Source organism: Pogona vitticeps, chromosome 4 (genome assembly GCF_051106095.1).
Source record: "Pogona vitticeps strain Pit_001003342236 chromosome 4, PviZW2.1, whole genome shotgun sequence".
In the NCBI taxonomy this organism is placed as follows: domain Eukaryota; kingdom Metazoa; phylum Chordata; class Lepidosauria; order Squamata; family Agamidae; genus Pogona; species Pogona vitticeps.
The window spans coordinates 68,108,519-68,124,825 of NC_135786.1; the positions used below are offsets into that span (position 1 = coordinate 68,108,519).

Below are 16,307 nucleotides of genomic sequence, written 5' to 3' on the forward strand. Positions count from 1 at the left end.
CCTGCTTCGTTCTGAACTCCAAGGCCAAACCTCCCTGTTGTTCTTTTTATCTCTTGACTCCCTACTTTAGCATTCCAGTCCCCTAGAATGAGAAGAACATCTTTCTTTGGTGTCAGTTCTAGCAGGTGGTGTAAATCTTCATAAAACTGTTCAGTTTCAGTCTCCTCAGCAATGGTGGTTGGTACATAAACTTGGATTATTGTGATGTTGAAAGGTCTGCCTTGGATTCATATTGACATCATCCTATCATTTTTGAGATTGTATCCCATTACAGCTTTTCCCACTATTTTGTTGACTAGGCTACTCCATTCCTTCTACGGGATTCTTGCCACAATAGTAGATATGATAATCATCTGAGCTGAATTCACCCATTCCTGTCCATTTTAGTTCACTGATGCCCAGGATGTTGATGTTTATTCTTGCCATCTCCTGCTTGACCACCTCCAGCTTACTAAAGTTCATAGATCTTACATTCCAGGTTCCTGTGCAGTATTTTTCTTTGCAGCATTGGACTTTCCTTTCACTTCCAGGCACGTCTACAGCTGAGCGTCCTGTCGGCTTTTGCCCAACCACTTCATTAGCTCTAGATCTACTTGTACTTGTCCTCCACTCTTCCTCAGTAGCATGTTGGACACCTTCCGACCTGAGGGTCCCATCTTCCAGCATCATATCTTTTAGCATTTTGTTTCTGATCATGGGGCGTTCTTGGCAAAGATACTGGAGTGCCATTGCCAGTTCCTAATCCAGGTGGATTGCGTTTAGTCGGAACTCTCCACTATGACCTGTCCATCTTGGGTGGCCCTGCACGGCATAGCCCTTAGCTTCTCTGAGTTACTCAAGCCCCTTCGCCACGACAACGCAATCCATGAAGGAGACTGACATCTGTAGTATTTGTTTATTATTATGTTTCACTCTGCCTGCCCACAGTAGGTCTTCAAGCCAGCTAACAAGCTGTTAAAGCAATTACAGTATAAAAATTACATGCCATCAGGTTGATTCCAACTTATGATGACCATTCCTAGGGATTTCTAGGTACAAAGTACTCAAAAGTGGTTTACTGCTCCCTTCTTTCAGGAGCATTCCTGGACCATCTTGCTCACACAAGTTAGCTCTACTCATAAAAGGTACACTGATAAATCAAACTCCTGAGCCCTGGGTCGACAGTCAGGTGCTCCAGCTTACTGAGCTATCTAGATGGCTATTAAAACAACACATTAAGAACACTTCATAAACACCAGAAGAAGAAGTAGCACTACACTTAATGGTGTGATGATCTCACTCTGTATCAATTTAGCCATTCAATTAAATGAATTTTTAATTAAACTGTACATGTTTATAGGGTGCAGGTAGCATTCACTGACTAGAGTTTATCATTATTGAGATTGTAGAAGCCATGGAGAATTTAACATTTCCTTCTCCTGCTGTAGTTCTTGAGGAAAATCTCTCCTCTAAAGCTGCCATTTGCATTTGGAGAATATCTCTTACCAAATATCATCTGATAAATCACCTGATAAATATTAAATGCAAATACGATTATTACATGTCTCTTTGGACCTTCAGTATACATGTGAATTCCCTTTAGAATGCTGAATTGTGGTGCAATGGTTGGCAAGTCTGCCTAAGAACAGAGGATCCTGGGTTCAAATCTACTGTAGATAATTAGGTGACCCTGGAACAGTTACTGTCTCCTACATTACTAAAGATGAAAGGAAAGGAAGAAATTGTTTTTAACTCCTTGTGAGAAAAACACAATATATATGTAATGAATAAGCAAAAAAACAGAAGGATGCAAGAAGAAAATGTCGTATTACAATGACACTACAATTCCATGCTTGTTTACTCAGAAGTAAAACCTTCTGTGTTTAACAGGACTTACTTCCAAAAATCTATATAGGATAGCACTGTAAATATGATATTGCATCTCCCTTCCATGACCTTCTCCTCCTGCATTTATGAACATAGTATATTTAGCAATACTTTCCACTAACAACTATATATTCCTTCTGTAAAATATCCAGCACATTACTGAATGCCAAAGAAACAGATGTTCATTACTCCTTAGTCGTTCTTCATTATCAACAAATCTTCATGAAACCATATTTAAGGGTGCTGCTTATACTTGGTATTTATACTCCTTTTTTGCAATGGAATTCTCATAACAACCAACTGCAACTTTTCCATTAGAAATAAGAAGAAACAGAAGCTGATTAAATAAAAACGAAGGACCGTGCTGAACTGATGCTCTCCATATGCATGTCTCCTTTGTAACAGTAAAGGGAAATATTTTACAAAGAAGCAGAATTGCTTTGAATTAGTGTGTCTTGTTATTCAGAGGGCACTCTTAAAAATGAATTCAAACCAGTTGTTCCATTTAAAAAAACTCATTCAGCTATACCGCTGTAGAGGATTGTTTGAGGGTATGTTCACACCAATTTTTAAAATTGCTGGTCTATTGTTTCAAGGGCCCCTAAAGTAATAAAGTAACATCAGTGGTCAGTTTCGATGGATGAAATATTTGTTCTAAATACAACAGAATACAGCGAATCAACATACAACAAACCTGCAGAACATCACTGGACATCAGTATGCAAACCCACCATTTAGGCCAGTAGCTGATATAAACTTTTCAACAAATAAGGTGGACAACTATATACCTGTGCTACTTCAAAAGAAATCCACAACTCACTCTCTAATATATAGGGAAACGTAGCTCCAAAATATGACATTATGGTGTCTCGCCTTTCAAATATTTAGGAATAAAAACAACATTCTTCATATTTCCCTTTTTTTAAAAAAGTAATAGTAACAGCAACAGTAACAGCAACAGCAACAACAACAACAAGGATCTTAGAATGGAAGAGGGGCCCTATGGATCATCCAGTCCGGCCCCTCTCAAGGAGGCATGGTGCAGAATCAAACTCCCAACCTCTGGCTCTGCATGACTTCACAAGAAAACTATGCAGAGCTGCAGCTATGTATTATCTGGCTGGCAACAATGAAATCCCTTGGAGCTATATGAGTGGTGCTGCTGTCACCAACAAAGTGAGTATCAGTGTGTCATGTCATCCATACTAGGGGGTGTTTCTTTTTATTATTATTATTATTTTATTTATACAAAAAGAAAACAAATATTAAAACAAAAAATACCTACATAAAAAGATTAACAACACAAAACTACATAAAGAACGCAATTAAACAAAATGTGCTCCTCCCCCCCCCCACGGGACCAGGAAATATAACCAATTTTTCCTCCATTTACATAGCCACAGAATGACCATATGAATGAAAGCTGAGAGGTTCATCTGTCCTATTTCTTACTTGTTTTTGAGAAAGATCTTAAGTCTATGTTATTCCACTAGCAATATTGTTTTAGTTAAAAACTCCTAGCTTTTCTCCTTCTTGGATGCACACTTTAGGGAGTTGAGGGGGTTTGAGTGCCTAGGAAAAATTTAAACAATCCCATCAGGAAGCTAGACTTCATTACAAGTCTTAACTAATAGTAAGTTCAACTTGTCAATGTTATATTATGTGCCATCAAGTTGGAATGAACTAATAGCAACCCTTTCTTTCACGGTAATTGAAATGTTTCAGGAGTGGTTTTACCAGTTCCACACCCCGGATGAGCTTCCATAGCTGATTTGAACACAAGCCTCCTGAGTTCAAGTCCATCACTCTGTCCACTGCACCACACTGAGAATCTAACTTGGCAATACAGTGGTGCCTCACAAGACGATTTTAATTCATCGTTCCATAGAAATCGCTGTCTTGCGAAAACATGGTCTTGCAAAACCCAGTTCCCCATTGGAATGCATTAAAATCTATTTAATGTGTTCCAATTGGGGGGGGGGGATCACTATCTTGTGAAAAATGTCCATAGAATACATCGTCTTGCAAAACACAGTTCCCCATACCATATTGGGGAAAAACAATCCCCTCACCTGCACTGCCTTTGGAAATTCAATGGGTCTCAGATGGCCTTCCCCCTCTTTCTCTCTCCAGCAACAAAGAAAGAGGATGAAAGGAGTCAAAGCAGCCCCCTGGCTCCTGATAATGTTGACTCCTTTTGCCCTGTTCCTTTGCCACTGGGGAGAAAAAGAGAAAGAATGCAATACCAGACATCACCAGGACTTACTGCCTTTGTAATAGGTCCTGATGAGGAGAAAGAGAGATGAAAAGGAATCTAGAAAAACCAGGGAAATCACAAGTGCAATCTCCCATTAACACAAATTATGCAGCTGAGTTCCCCTGTTTTGGAGAAATCACAGGGATCAGTAGCACACCCAAAGTGCAATGAATGGATGAGCCTCCCTCTGGGAAAACCACTTTTATGACATGGTATTTCCTCTGCAAGGTATGAGTTGGAATGGCCCTTGCACCTCATACCCTCTTCTGTCCCCTGACACCACCACCCCCGCTGCACCTCCCACTCAGTACAGGGCTGCACAGCCCCAGTTCCTGCCAGAGGCCAAGAGAGCTCCTCAGTGTTTTGGGGTGCCCTGTGGGATCCCCATCAGGGGTTAGGTGTTCCTCCCACAATCCTCTAGTGTACAGGTATTAGCATATAATACCTTATGCTAATTGTGGGAGGAACACCTAGCATTAGCTAGGTGTTCCTCCCACAATCCTCTAGTGCACAGGTACTGTATTAGCATAAGGTATTGAGGTGGTCACACTTGCTGATGATCGGTTGCTCAAAGGCATACAGTTAGCAGCACCTGCCTGCTACTTAACCTTTTAATTCCTATGGAAGCAGTAAGGGTGTACTTAGTTTTTCACTCGTTGCTTCTCCATTTTGGCTTTATTTTTGTAAAATAAATCATGACACGGTGTAATACCTCATGTGTTCTTGTTCATCTGCAGTTGCATTTGCCTAATTTTCAGACCTGCTAAAGACTACTAGGTTCTGATACATAAAACCATAGAATTCAAATACAGTGTACTTTCTTTTTCACTTTACTGTAACATGTTACATAAAAAACTGCAGGACTACCTTAACATGCATCACCCCAGCCAGATGATCTCTGGAAACCCAATTATTATTCTTTTATATAAATTTAGGATCAAAGCTGTGTGATTTTTTTACTGAAAATTACCCGGTTTCCCAAAATTTCTAATGAAAAAAAATTGCAACTAACAAGAGAAAGTTGGGATGCAGTGCAACAGATGAGATAAACAATAGAACTGAAGCCTCACATTTCCTTTTAGGCCACGAGAGCTTCCTGGCCTGCTACTCTAAAGGAACTCTGAGTGGGAAATTCCCAGCCCATTTCAGCAGGGCAATTAGCAGCTGTCCTTCAGGTCAGGGCCAGTAAATTATCTTCAAACAGACACAATATTGCATACTAGTGGATCCACTGTACTCTGGAGCAGACTGTACCCTTGAAAATGCCGAACTGCAGGGGTATTTATTGGTTGCACCATCCCATAAAACCATAGATAAACAATTCGTTCTACTTGCAAATGTGCTTCAAGTGAATTATTAGTAATTTAAACACAGTTGTACAACTTGTAAGCCTTAATAATTAAATTTAAAATAACTCCACCTCAGCATTTATTACAATACTTCCCATATGAGGCAGTCATCCATGACAGTATCTTTACATTAAACAAGCAGCAGTCTGAAAGTCACTTGGGGTTCAAAAGCGACATACTACTGTTAGGGCTATCAATTGATTACTGAAGTACCGCATCCATCTCTAGAACATTCCTCAGCAAAAGGGAATGGAAGTGAAAAAAACAGAGCATTGGGGGGGGGGGAATAAAGCCAAGTGTGAATTACAATTATACTTCAGAGTACAACACTGAGAAGGGCCTAATACATGTATCTGCTATGGATAAAAATGCTGAAAATACAAAATATTGGTGTTATAGTAGGCAAAAAGCACCATTGTATCATGTAGCCTCAAAAATCCTGAACTGGATTCAAATTGGCCATTGATGGCAGAGGTCCTACTGCCCATGGCAGACACTGAGTCTCTAAAGTAGGCATCTTACTGAAGGAGATTTTCACCAACCCTGCTGTTTCTCTTTTGTTACCTCCAAAGGGCTTCCTTGGTCTTCATAACCTCAGCTGATGGAGAAAGGAAGAAACATAAGAATGCCTCTCCACCCCCTTCTTCCAACATGAGCTGAATGTGTAAGTACTGCTTTGGTTTCAACTCCTCCTGCAGACTTTAACATTATTACACAGAAAACAAAGTGTTTGAGGACAAGTTAAGATATGAATATCCACAGAAGGTAGCTAAAATCATTTTACAGATCACTCTGAAATATGAGACATTCCATTGTTTTTTAAACAATCTTAATGTCTGAGCTGTTGTGGAGACAGATTCCTAGTTTTTTGCCTAAATTATTCTTTCTTAATATTTCTATGCAAATTATAATCAAGATATTCTTTCATATTTGTTTAAATTTTATTATAAAATCACTTCTTCCTCTCTAAATAGGAAGAAAATACTACCAAGACAACTTTAACTTCTATAATAGACTCTAAAAACAGCAATGTATACATATCTTTGCCTTTGAAGACAGTCCGGCGATTGCAACTGGTCCAGAATCGTGCTGCGCGGCTGGTGAGTGGTGGGGCCGCTAGAGAACACATCAAGCCGAATCTGATTAAATTACATTGATTACCAGTTGGTGCCCGGGCCCAGTTCAAAGTGCTTGTTTTGACATATAAAGTCCTAAAAGGCTTGGGCCCTGGATACCTGAAGGACCGCCTCCTTCCATATGAGCCTATCCAGCAGTTAAGATCTAGCCGGGGGGGCTTTTGAAAGAACCGCCCCTTAAGGAGGTAAGAGGGACGGCTTGTAGACAAAGGGCCTTTTTAGCAGCTGCCCCCAGATTATGAAATGCCCTCCCGACTTAGATTCGTCTGGCACCAACGTTGATGACATTTTGCCGCCAGGTCAAAACCTTCCTGTTCCAGAAGGATTTTAATTGAAATAACATCAACTGTGGTTCCTGATGGCAATTTTTAGAGTATCTATTTTAATTGTATTTTAATCATTTTATCTTTTATTGTATTTTAATTGAATTTTAATTGTTGTAAGACGCCCAGAGACCTTTGGGTAGAGTGGGTGGCATATAAATTAAATTAAATTAAATTAAATTAAATGAATAAATGAATAAACGAATAAACGAATAAACGAATGAATGAATGAATGAATGAATGAATAAATAAATAAATAAATAAATAAATAAATAAATAAATAAATAAATAAATAAATAAATAAATAAATAAATAAATAAATAAATAAATAAAATAAAATATTGGTCAGTATCCTATTCCTACTCCCAAACAGAATAGACTCACTGACTCTGTGAGATTGACATAAATATTTACTTAACATTCAGCCCTTGAATCAATGGATCTACTCTAGTTGAGAATAGCAGTGGGGTACTGTCTATATCAATTAACACAACAAAATCCAAAGAGTAAGATCCAATTATGCTGTGATCAAGTTAACAGGACCTGCAAGACCTGGATTCAACTTTGATTTTAGGTTACTTACAGCAAAACTAAGCATGTTTACTGAAAAGTAAATATTGCTGGGCTCAATGGAAATTATTCTTATGTAAATCTGCATGACTACAGACTTACATATCAAATTGTAGACCTTGTTATATGTAACCAAAACCCAGTGGAGCTAACATCTAAATGTTACCTACTGCTCTAAATGTCACTAACATAGAGGAATTCAATAATTGTACCCACATTATTGCTTGCACAAGTACATTAACTGTTCTATACAGTGGTGCCTCGCTTAGCGATGTTAATTTGTTCTGAAAAACTCGCTGCTAAGCGATTTCATTGCTAAGCGAAACGTGGTTTCCCTCTGAAATGCATTGAAAACCGGGTAATCCATTCCAATAGGAACGAATTGCCGTCCTTAAGCGAAAATCGCCATAGGAAACATCGCTAAGCGAAACACGGTTCCCCAATTGAAATGCATTGAAACCTATTCAATGCATCTCAATGGGGGGAAAAATACAACAACAAATTAAAAAAGAGTCAGAACAAAGTCAAATTTGGTTAACAAAGGGTTTATTAAGTGCACTTTATGATTTCAAACATTTTAAACAGTAAACTTTAACTCTATAAATAACAGAAAAACATTTAAAAAACAGCAAACATGAGGCTGTTTAAACCATTGTTAAGCAAAACAGGGGACCCAAAATGTAATCGCTATGCGAAGCATGGTCCCAACCATCACTAAGCGAAAATCGCCCATAGGGACCATCGCTAAACAAAGCGCAACAATACTCCAAAAAATTCATCGCTAAGCGATTTCATCGCTAAACGGGGCACCACTATATGTGTTATAGGAATGGTAATGATAACCTGAATGATTCTGAAGACTGGGAAAATACATGTTCAAGATTATTAAATAAAATAAACTAATGAGTAACAGACCTTAAAATGAACAATTCTATTCATGTTTACTTCAACAACAACAAACGTCCAACTGTGTTCAATGGCTCTTACTCCCAAGCAAGTTCACATAGGATTTCATTTGTTCAGTGCAATCCTAATTTAAAATTGTTCAAGTACAGGAAGGTAGGATTAGGTATACACTCCTTTCACGAGCAGAACTGCTTTCTTCTGATTTTAAATGTCTGTCAACAGAAAACTGTCAGCAAAAATATTCTACTAGACTTACTGGTAAAAGAGCCAAAAAGGGGGTGGTGTGAAGGAGGAGTCATGGTACACAGATCGAAACTACAACTCCAGGTCAGGGAGACAGTCACAATGCTGACAGTTCAGCCAGAGTGAGGATGCAGCCCTGGTAATTTAATTCTCAGTATCACTAGGCTAGAAGGTATTTGGATTCCAAACAGCTTCAGCTGGCCCAGTGTTGGCTCAGATGGCCCTTGGCCATTTTAATCGGTTAACTTGTGCTTTAAATCAGTATGCAATAACTTGTAAATGATAAACTGCCTTTGATCCAGGAACCTCCATGAGTTATGAATCCACAGTACACTACAGAGTAATCATTACTACCTCTTCAATCACATTTAAATCTGTCAAACATCAATGTCATGGTTGGTTGTAAAAATTATTAAGGAATCACAAACTTGCTACACATATGTCACTGCAACTCTTGTTCAAAAATACAATGGACTATGAGCTGCAGTCTCTCAGACAATGCCCCAGATTTACCCAATTCAACACCAAGATAAACTAAAAGCAGGCCTTTTTTGGTCTGTTTATAAACCATCTGTTTTATTACTTTCAGCACATTTACCTAGGTCATTTAACTCCTTGCACACAAGGTTCTATACAAACAGAACTTCAAATGCCCCTAAAATACATCAAATATAAATCTCAAATATTCAATCCTAAATTGCTAAACAAGACCACAACTGCTCTATTTAAGTAAAGCATAAATGTCCATAATTCCAGTGAGAGGTGAATATTAAAAAATTTCTGATGCTAGAAATGTAGTAATACTCCCTGAAGAGTCTCATAATACTGCCTGAGGAGTGTGTGTAAGAGTGGAAAAGCATTGTGAGTGTACTTGGGTATACCCTTGGGCAACAGCGTGCAAGTATACCCTTGGGCAACAGCATACAACCAGCAAATCCTTCACTTACAGAGGTGTACACTGGAACAACAGCAAACTCACCCACTTAATGGACACTGACCCTCCTGCACACTGGTTGAAGTCGAGGAAAAGTTTCTGCATACATCTTTAGCTCTGAACTCTTCTGGTCAAAAAGAGTCTGTCTTGACATTTAACTGGGTTATTTTGCCTATATTTCATGTGCATCCATGATTGTGAATTATGCAACGCTCTGATACATTGATAAAGAAAGACACACACCCCAAAAGCCTTCAACAGAATTAAATAGTGGCTAAAATCCAGTTGTCAGCAGTAATTAAAGTAAGCCCATTGAATCAATGAAACTTAGAGAGAAGCTGACTCACCAAATCCCCACTGATTCAATGGGCCTGCTCTAGTTGGAACACTACTGGATTTCAACCACATAATCATAACCATGTGCCATCAAGTCAATTCTGATTTATGACAACCTTTTCAGGGTTTTCTAGGTGTAGTATGTATTCAGAAGTGGTTTACCATTCCCTTCTTCTGGGGGCACTTTGGGACTATGCAGCTTGCCCAAGGCCACACAGGGTGCCTCTTCTCCCTGGAGACACGGTGGGGAAGCAAACTCCCAACCTTTGACTCCACAGCCAGATGTCTAACTCACTGTGCTATCCAGCCAATTAACAGTGATTGAGAATATTATTACTTCTACACACGAATACATTTTCAGTGAATGTAATATTTGTAATATCTTTTTTAAAAAGGAATTTCAGTTTCTTTACATGTTAAGGCAAACATGTGCATCTGACCACCATACATCAGCTAACTGCATTTTTTTCTGATCTTAAGCATTTCAATAGGATATAATACTCTTAGAACTGCACACCTAGAAGGGACCCTATGGATTGTGGAGTCCAGCTCCTGTCAGGGAGAAACAGTGAGGTACTGAATTCCCAATCTCTGACTCCACAGCCAGATACCTGAACCACTGAGCTATCCAGCAGTTCTTCTGGACCTGTAGGAGGATCATTCAGAAGCAACTTCAGTGGGATGTATATACCTGTAATATTAATTGTACCTAACCTTCCATCTGTGCATAGACTAAGAGGATTTTACTCATGTTCTCAATGAAAATGTCTGTCATTGGCATCTGTATCTTAAATAAAGTTACTGTTACCTCACTTACCTAGCTGTTATATTTTGAGGACTGTGACATGACATGTTACATGCAGTCAAGTTGGAAACAACTTATACTGATTCTAACAGGTAATTGAGATACTTAAGGAGTTGTTTTGCCAGTTCCACTTCCCCAGTGAGCTTCCATGGCTGAGCAGGGGATTCAGAATAGGCCTCCTAAGTCCTATTCTGTCACTCTATCCAGTACACCACACTGATTGTTAAATGTGAACCCATTCACTTTTCTATACAATAGAATTACATGTTCCTTAAACACATTTTTAAAATAATTTTAAGTTTGCATATAACAAAAGAAAAATGAAAATACTTTTTAAAATAACACCAGCAAATGTTTAGTTAGATATTGGGATTTAGCCTTGACACAAAACAACTCATAAAAATATCATTTATCATAAGGTTTTAAGTAATGACGGTTAAAAGCCTATATGCATTTATATGAGAATAAGCACCAATGAGATCAACAGTTTATTTTTTTTCTGACTACACATGCACAGGTTCATAGTATAACTATTACACATAGACAGATTTCAGTATTATGTGCATGCACAATGTGAAAGAATCCTATTCTTTCCCTAAATATGTATACCAATGTACCTGTTTCAACTTTGGATTTTACCTTATTAGTCAGAACAAACCTATTCTAGAAAATACCTTCAAAAACTAATGAGGAACCTCTGAAATGACAGAGGAATAATATCAAAATGACCAAAACAATATGTTCAACAGATGAAGACAGACTCCTACAAACACACCATGTAAGAGAAGACAAACTCCTACTAAGGTACCCAAATACATCCTGAGACATACTAAAATTCATTTCTGTGCAAAAAGCATAGTGGGATTTTTAATACTTTCAAGCCTAGATTTCTTTTGCAACCCCCCTCCTCTCATTGTAATGTATTTTCTTTCATATTCCAGTCTAAAGAAGGCATGGACCCTTGGAATATTGTAAGGTATTTGACAATTACAGCAGTTCATTGCCTTTTCAGTATAATGTATTATTTCAAAACTTACAGGGAGGGCTAGAATGTACTAAGGAGATGAAGAGTACAAATCGAATGCTTAAAACGAAGTGAAGGTGGGGAGGAAATGCAAATACCTCTGTTTGGGGATATTTTTTTTGAAAAGGTCACAGAGAAGTGCCTTACTTATAAACGAAGCAGCCTTTTCATAATATTACATGTGCCTTTTGGACTACTGGAAACTGGATACAAAGGATGAAACACTTTCAGAATTTATTATCCTCACTGTTGTTCCAGGGTTGTTTTAGAGCTGGGCTGACAACTCTAGAGCTTTAATCTTCCTACAGAAGCAAAGAAACGGAGGGGAAGGGAAGCAATAGAGAGAGAAAGGAAAAGAGAGATCACGATTAAAATATGGCAGTGGTGGAGGTGATAAGAGTTTGAAATTTACCTGAAAATCAGCCAGTATCATTTCTCTGTCCATGTTGGACGCCATTACAGCCGGCACTGTCCCCTCCTGCTGCCTGAACTGTGTACCTGGAGGTTGCTGCTGGCAAGAAGTGGGGCTCAAGGGAGTTAGGGGTGGGGGTGGGGGGAAGGAAAGAGAAAAGGAGACTAAGGAAAAAAAAAACTCCACTCTCGGCCAGTCCCTCAGAGGTGCTCTCCAGAGGTACCCTTTCTGCCGGGATCCACTGCCCTAGCTACTAGGGAAGGGGGAAGGGAGGGGGGGCTGCTGCAATCCGAAGGGCGCACAGCAGCAGTCAACCCTGCCTTTAAACAAGGAACGGAGGCTCTACAGCCGCTTCCTCCCTGCCTTGCCAGCCGCTGTCGCACATTTTGCCTGTCATTGAGGTCGCAAAGAGACGCTTTCCGGCTGCCACGTGACTCGCCCTCCTGTCAAAGGCTCGCCAGGCTGTAGCCGGGGAAAGGCGGGAGGGGGGGTTGTGTGGGAGAAGTCAGGTTCGCGTCGGGAGCTTCGGGGGGGGGGCGTCCTTTTTCTGTGCCATGAGGGACTGGCCCGAAATGGCGCAGGAAAGGGTTGGAGCGGCGAGTGCTTCCCCACTACCATTACCACCACCTCCTCTTTTTATTTCAGGGGCAGCGGCGTTGCAAGGGTGGCTTCAGCAAAGAAAGGCTCGAGAGCGAGAAGCGGCTTGGAAAGACTGTGCTTGTTTTGTTTTTTTATGGTACTGTCGTAAATTCGCTTGTTCTGTACAATTGGGCTCCCTTGTGTTGTGCCGCGGCGGTAGCAGGCCGTCCTCGGCAGAGGGAGCCTCGGGAAGATTTTTCAGCAGCTCGATTTTGTGCATCTTCCTCGGAGTAATTTAAAGTCTGAAACCCTGTGGTAAGCACTGCAGATGTTGAATTTGGTGGGATTTGCTTTAGACTAAACATGCGTAGGCTGGGATTGTAAATTCGAAAGGGATTACTTCCAAGTAAAACTGCGGCCTTTGGGAAATGGGGATTATGAGCTGCTGGTGCCTTTTTTCTTAAATATAGCATTTCTGGGTACAGTGTTGAATCTCAGGATGGATTCATAAGGTCAGTTGCAATCTATAGAAATGTAGAATCCACCCACACACCCACACCCCCTCCAAATCCAGGTGCTATATAAATACACAAGAACAAAGAAGGAGATGGGATGGAAACTTGACCTGATGAATTTGCGCAAGTTATGCAGCTGTTACAGAAAGAGGAACACTGTTTGGAAATGCTGGCAACAGGTTGCTGAAAATATGGCTGGTTTACAATCAGCTGGAAGAAGCTATTATTGTAAATTAACGGCTGCACCACTGCTACCATACATCCAGGCACACAACATAATTACAGATTTTGATAAAACTTTTATAGGTGTTACATTTTAGTGGCCTATATTTGATATTCAGTAGTATGTATTAGAATAGCAAAGAGAGGCAAGAGGGCCTTCTTTCTTATTTATTTATTTATTTATTTATTTATTTATTTATTTATGTATTTACAATATTCTTAAATGAACAGTTCGAAGAAATAGAGGAAGATAATAGATATGTGGACCGAGAACTCCCAGAAGTGCAAGCTGGATTTTGAAGGAGCTTTATGTCTTTGTTTCAAAAGCATCACTGTGCATTTAATAAATGCATCAGTTAATTTTTGCTCAATAATAGGCAACATCAAGAGTTTTTTGGGCAACTAATACTAAGTCTTCTATAGTGAATGTTGAGGAGTTTGGGTTTGAAGCTTCCTGTTCTTCTCCACACTTGCAAAGCACCATGTTGGTGCAAAAAAGCTCATTTTTTAGGTTTCACTTTGGTTCTTCCAACTCCATTCTGTACTCCATTAGATGACTGCCAAGTAACATAATTCTGTTTGTGACTGGCAGCTAAACTTTCCTGGGATTCCAATTATTTTAAGAGATGGGCAGCTCTTTCTTTCCACGTTACAGTGGGGGACATGGAAGGAATGGAAGGAGCCTCTTTGAAGAACATGAACACCTCAGAGCATCTCCTGCACAATAATAGCACCTGTGGATGATTCTTCCTCTCCTGGAGCACCAAGGTCAGGTAGTACAAATACCATTAGATTAGAAAGGTGCTAAATGAGTTTCAGTAAATGAGGAAGGTTAGAGATGCTTGATCAAGACCCATTCTATCTCCAAGTTATGTTTCCCAACTTCCGTCATTGTGCTTATGGCCAGTACCAGAGTTAGAGGACATTTTTTTTTAAATTATTTATTTATTTATTTATTTATTTATTTATTTATTTATTTATTTATTTATTTATTTATTTATTTATTGCATTTATAATGTAAATACAATATAAATGCATTCTCGGCGGTGGCTCCTCGCCTCTGGAATAATCTACCCCCTGAGATTCGCGCAGCTCCCTCGCTGGGTATCTTTAAAAATCAACTAAAAACATGGATGTTTCGGCAGGCCTTCCCCTCAGCCAATTCCTGATCTCCCCTTTTTCTCTTCTCCCCTATTGTTTGTCTTATCTTCTTGAAATGTCTTCTATTATGTAAAAATCGGTTTTTATATTTTCTTATTCTGCATGTTGTAAGCCGCCTAGAGTGGTCTTAATTGACTTGATAGGTGGGCTATAAATAAAATAAATAAATAAATAATTATACCCCGCCTGTCTAGTCGAACGACCACTCTAGGTGGCTACCAACCACATATAAAATATAACACATTTTTAAAACATCAATAGACAAGTTATTCAAGATAAAAAAAGGAAAAAAAGAAAAATATAAGAAGAAAAGGAAAAAAGAAATCAAATATTACCTGGAGGGAAGGCCTGCATAAACATCCAAGTTTTCAGTTGGTTTTTAAAAATGCCAAGCGAAGGGGCCACACAAATCTCCGGACGAAGGTTATTCCAGAGGCGAGGAGCTACCGCCAAGAAGTCCCGTTTTCTTGTTTTTTCCTTCCAGGCCTCCCTTGGCCTCAGGCTCCTCAGCCTCACCTCCTAACTCGATCGGGTGATATGGGTAGATTTTGGTGGGAGTGGGCGTTCCACCAGGTATTGAGGCCCTAAACCGTTTGGGGCTTTATACGTAAACATTAAAACTTTGAAGTCTATGCAGAACCGAATGGGCAGCCAATATAAAGCGGCCAGAGTGGGAGAGATATGCTGATATTTCCTCACTCCACTAAGGAGTCTGGCCACCACGTTCTGCACCACTTGGAGTTTCCGCATCAACATCAAAGGTAGCCCCACGTAGAGCACATTACAGTGGTCTAATCTCGAGATTACAAGCGCATGTACCAAGGTGGTGAACATCCCAACATCAAGATAGGGACGCAGCTGGGCTATCCGCTGGAGATGAAAAGAAGACGGTATGGACCACCGACTCCCCCAAATCAGAGAGAGTTTCCCAGATTGCTGACGGTGGGGCCACCCACCCTCAGGACCTCCGTCTTGTCCGGGTTCAGCCTCAACCCATTTTCCTGCATCCATTGCAGCACAGACTCCAAGCAGCACTGAAGGGGCAGAACAGCATCCACTGCAGTTGGAGAAAAGGAGAAGTAGAGCTAAGTAAGTATCATCAGTGTATTGATGGCACGACGCCGCACACCCCCTGATGACCCCACCCAGCGGTCTCAGGTAGATATTTAACAGCATTGGGGAGATGATAGAACCCTGCGGAACCCCACAATTGAGGTTCCACGGGGCCGATAACCTCTCCCCACGCTGTACTCTCTGAGGACGGTCTCTGAGGAAGGATCGGAGCCACGCAAACATGTGACCACCAATTCCCAACTCGGAGAGCCTCCTCAGGAGGATACCATGGTCGATGGTATCAAAGGCCACCGAGATGTCAAGGAGGACCAACAGAGATGTTTTACCCCTGTCAGCCTCCCTGAGCAGGTCATCATACAGGGCGACCAATGCCGTTTCTGTACCATGGCGTGGCCTGAAACCTGACTGGAACGGATCCAGGGTATCTGTTTCATTCAAATGAGCCTGAAGCTGATTGGCCACCACCCTCTCCACTTTGCTAATGAAAGAAACATTGGCAACTGGCCTATAATTGCCAATTTCGTCCACTGCCAAACTAGGTTTCTTCCTCATGGGCCTAATGAGTGTCTCCTTGAGGGCAGGAGGAACCATTAAG

General features: G+C 40.2%; 2 protein-coding genes and 1 non-coding gene across 7 annotated transcripts in view; 1 reads left to right on the top strand and 2 right to left on the bottom strand.

Annotated features, from left to right (window-relative positions):
• The window catches only part of FAF1 (Fas associated factor 1), a 297,114-nt gene extending 284,537 nt beyond the window's left edge, over positions 1–12,577 (bottom strand). For 2 of the 3 annotated variants that reach the window (XM_020788123.3, XM_020788122.3), the window contains exon 1: positions 12,162–12,577. In XM_020788123.3, the coding sequence (XP_020643782.1) occupies positions 12,162–12,206 (45 nt within the window). In that variant the 5' untranslated portion in view covers positions 12,207–12,577. The remainder of the gene's footprint in view (positions 1–12,161) is intronic. The other variant, XM_078392865.1, reaches the window with a different exon arrangement.
• LOC140707119 (U1 spliceosomal RNA) lies at positions 4,192–4,359 on the bottom strand. Its single transcript, XR_012087102.2, has one exon. It is a non-coding gene; the product is annotated as a U1 spliceosomal RNA (small nuclear RNA).
• Positions 12,578–12,599: 22 nt separating the features above from the next.
• The window catches only part of LOC140706634 (cyclin-dependent kinase 4 inhibitor C), a 31,272-nt gene continuing 27,564 nt past the window's right edge, over positions 12,600–16,307 (top strand). The window contains exons 1-3 of one of the 3 annotated variants that reach the window (XR_012086398.2): positions 12,600–13,055; positions 14,133–14,245; positions 15,655–15,727. The gene's annotated coding sequence lies outside the window, so the exon portion shown is untranslated. The remainder of the gene's footprint in view (positions 13,056–14,132; positions 14,246–15,654; positions 15,728–16,307) is intronic. The other 2 variants (XR_013544917.1, XR_013544918.1) reach the window with 2 other exon arrangements.